Below are 3,308 nucleotides of genomic sequence, written 5' to 3'. Positions count from 1 at the left end.
TCCAAGAGCCGCCATGAACGGCTATCCAGAGGCCGGTGACTGATCTGCCTCACCCCGGAAGAGCACAATGATAATACCAACATGGGTCAGTGAAGCGACGTCCCCCACAACTAGACTGAAGAACAAAATGACAGCAACTTGTCTGTTCCCCTCCTCTAATTCCCCAATCAAATCTTTGAAAAAAAAAATCCCTCCACCTTACCACTCTGGATTCTGTTTTTTCTTGGTTTTGATTTCCTGTCGATATTTGACCCTTGGAAATTTCCCTTACTTTCAAAGGGAAGTCTTAGGATTCCGCTTTTTTTATAACAAAAGACCAAAACTTTGCAGGCCACTTCTGCTTTTTGAATTCCCACATACTTTTCCTAAGGCAACCAGCACATACCTAGCACCCCACTGGAATGGAGAAAGGGCAAAATACAGAGGAACTAAATATAAATTGTTATTTCAACACATGATCTACCTGCACAGGTAAAGGATTTGGCTAGAGTCAGTGATTGTGTGAGGTATTATTGTGCTCATTGAAAAAGACTCATTTCTTCTTCTCATTGTACCACAGTAAAGACTTCTTGGCAAGCCCAGCAGAAGCATCTCACCCCATGGAGAGATGCTTGGTGATGGAGGCAGCCAATGGCTCTGAGGATGGCTTGGATTTCAACCCCATGAAGGATTACATGATCCTGAGCAGTCACCAAAAGATAGCTATTGCAGCGTTGTGCACCACCCTGGGCCTGCTAAGTGCCCTGGAGAACCTGGCTGTGCTCTACTTAATCCTGTCCTCCCACCGGCTCCGCAAGAAGCCCTCGTATCTGTTCATAGGAAGCTTGGCTGGGGCTGACTTCCTGGCCAGTGTGATCTTTGCCTGCAACTTTGTAAATTTCCACGTCTTCCATGGCGTGGATTCCAAGGCTGTCTTTCTGCTGAAGATCGGCAGCGTGACCATGACCTTCACAGCCTCTGTAGGCAGCTTGCTGCTGACCGCCATTGACCGCTACCTCTGTCTGCGCTACCCACCTACCTACAAAGCCCTACTCACCCGTGGGAGGGCACTGCTGACACTGGGCATCATGTGGGTCCTCTCAGCATTGGTCTCCTACCTGCCCCTCATGGGATGGACTTGCTGTCCCAGTCCGTGCTCTGAGCTTTTCCCCCTGATCCCCAATGACTACCTGCTGGGCTGGCTCCTGTTCATCGCCTTCCTCTTCTCTGGCATCATCTACACCTATGGGCACGTCCTCTGGAAGGCCCATCAGCATGTAGCCAGCTTGGCTGAGCACCAGGGCAGGCAGGTGCCAGGAATGGCCCGGATGAGGCTGGATGTGAGGTTGGCCAAGACCCTAGGGGTGGTGCTGGCTGTGCTGCTCGTATGCTGGTTCCCGGTACTAGCCCTCATGGCCTACAGCCTGGCCACCACGCTAAGTGACAAGGTCAAGAAGGTCTTCGCCTTTTGCTCCTTGCTCTGTCTTGTCAACTCCATGGTCAACCCCATCATCTATGCCCTGCGGAGTGGGGAGATCCGCTCCTCTGCCCACCACTGCCTGGCCCGCTGGAAAAAGCGCCTGAGGGGCCGTGGGGCTGAAGGAAAAGAAGAGGTCCCCAGGTCCTCAGTTTCTGAGACGGAGGCTGATGTGAAAATCACCCAGTGGCCAGATTCCAGAAGTCTATACTGCTGATGTGAACTCTTTCACGGTTTTAAACAAGCCAAGACAGAAATCATTTCACGCTCTGGAGGAGAGGGAGCAGTCTTGACCCTCTCATCTTATTTGATCCAGCCCCGGGGGTCTGGACACTTGCCCTTTTTCTCTGATGAGTGTTGGCACTGACCCCTGGAGGGTAGCCTGGTCATGCCTATCTGCACACAGTCTGTTGGATAGCTAGACCCTGTGAGGAGTGTCAAGGTGGGCAGGAGGCAAGAGGCCTGGGCCAGCCTCAGTACATGTCAGGTCAGGAAAACCTCAACAAGATGGCTTAGTGCCTGCATTCTCCAGAGACCACAGGAGCCAGAGGGCGCCTTCAGGCTCAGCAATGAGGGACCTGAAGGAAATCTGAGAAGAAGAATGGGTTCTTCTCCTGGGATCTCAGAGCATTAAATGGACGGCCAGCCAGTCCTTGGTCCTGCTTAGCTGGTGGGGCCTCCTTGGTTCTGGAGCACGAAAGGCCCCACTTTAGGTAGCCCTTTCCAACAGAGGACCAAGAGCTGAGATGCGATGAGGATCAAGGCTGTTGGTCCACCTCTTTCAGAGGTAACTGACAAGCCTCCAGTTCAGGTCACCTTGTTATTGGGGTAGTGGCCCTTCTTGGCACCCTGATCATCCCCACCCACAGACACTGTGGCCTCTTAGATCTCTGGGGAACACAGAGGGAGCTGGGATCATTTGAGACACGGAATCTTCAGAGAATTTTATTGACCCTATGAAGCCCTATTTGGCGGTACCACTGGAAGCAGGCAGTTTTGCAGTCTAACCCAACTCCAAGAAAAAGGGAGATATTCACAAATATTTTATAAATCCCCCAATTGTTTCCATGCACCTCTTTGTCTCTTCGACACCTCTATAACAAATCATAAACACAGCAAGTGGGAGGAGGGGGAAGTTCCTTTACTATGTGCGAAGCACAGGGCTGACATCCCGCAGTCCATTATCTCCAGCAAGAACACAGCCCCGGGCTTTTGAAGATCCCAGGACATCACATTTTACATATCAGGGAGGCTAGGTTCCTACAAGAGGGGCTTAAAACAGTAAGCAAGAAAAATTGTTGGTGATGGGAGGATTACAAAGAATTCTAATGCAATTATTTGGGGCCACAGACAGAATAAAAGAAAAGATGCTGATTAAACATGTCTTCATTTAATACTTTACAAGATACGGTGTCGGGCCAGCCAAAGGGCTCAGTTGGTTAAGAGCTGGCTTGGGAGCGTGAGCTCTGAACAACAGGGTCACCAGTTCGGATCCCACATGGGCCAGTGATGCTGCGCCCTTTACAGCTAAGATGGTGAACAACAGCTCGACCGGGAGCTGGACTGCCGAGAGTGGCCGGCGACGGTGCAGGCTGCCGTGGGGCTGCAGTGGGCTGCCATGAGCTACCTTGAGTGGCCAGCTGCCAGCGAAGCAGCAATGAGCCACCATGAGCGGCCATCCACTGGCCGCCGACTGACAGCCTCAGCCAGGAAGAACGCAATGATCATAATACCAACATGGGTCAGTGAAGCGGCGTCCTCCACAACTAGGCTGAAGAACAAAAGGACAGCAACTTGTCTGTTCCCCTTCCCTGATTCCCCAACGCTGTTCCCCTCCCCCAATTAAAAAAAA

General features: G+C 51.6%; 1 protein-coding gene across 5 annotated transcripts in view; it reads left to right on the top strand.

Moving 5' to 3' along the window:
* The window catches only part of CNR2 (cannabinoid receptor 2), a 24,016-nt gene extending 20,861 nt beyond the window's left edge, over positions 1–3,155 (top strand). For all 5 annotated transcript variants that reach the window (XM_019650097.1, XM_019650095.1, XM_019650094.1 and 2 more), the window contains one exon: positions 560–3,155. In XM_019650097.1, the coding sequence (XP_019505642.1) occupies positions 600–1,673 (1,074 nt within the window). In that variant the 5' untranslated portion in view covers positions 560–599 and the 3' untranslated portion in view covers positions 1,674–3,155. The remainder of the gene's footprint in view (positions 1–559) is intronic.
* Positions 3,156–3,308: the final 153 nt, after the last annotated feature.

Source organism: Hipposideros armiger, unplaced genomic scaffold (assembly GCF_001890085.2).
Source record: "Hipposideros armiger isolate ML-2016 unplaced genomic scaffold, ASM189008v1 scaffold_138, whole genome shotgun sequence".
Lineage (NCBI taxonomy): Eukaryota > Metazoa > Chordata > Mammalia > Chiroptera > Hipposideridae > Hipposideros > Hipposideros armiger.
Note: the sequence above shows the minus strand (reverse complement) of the source record. Positions and strands in the feature narration are given on the sequence as shown.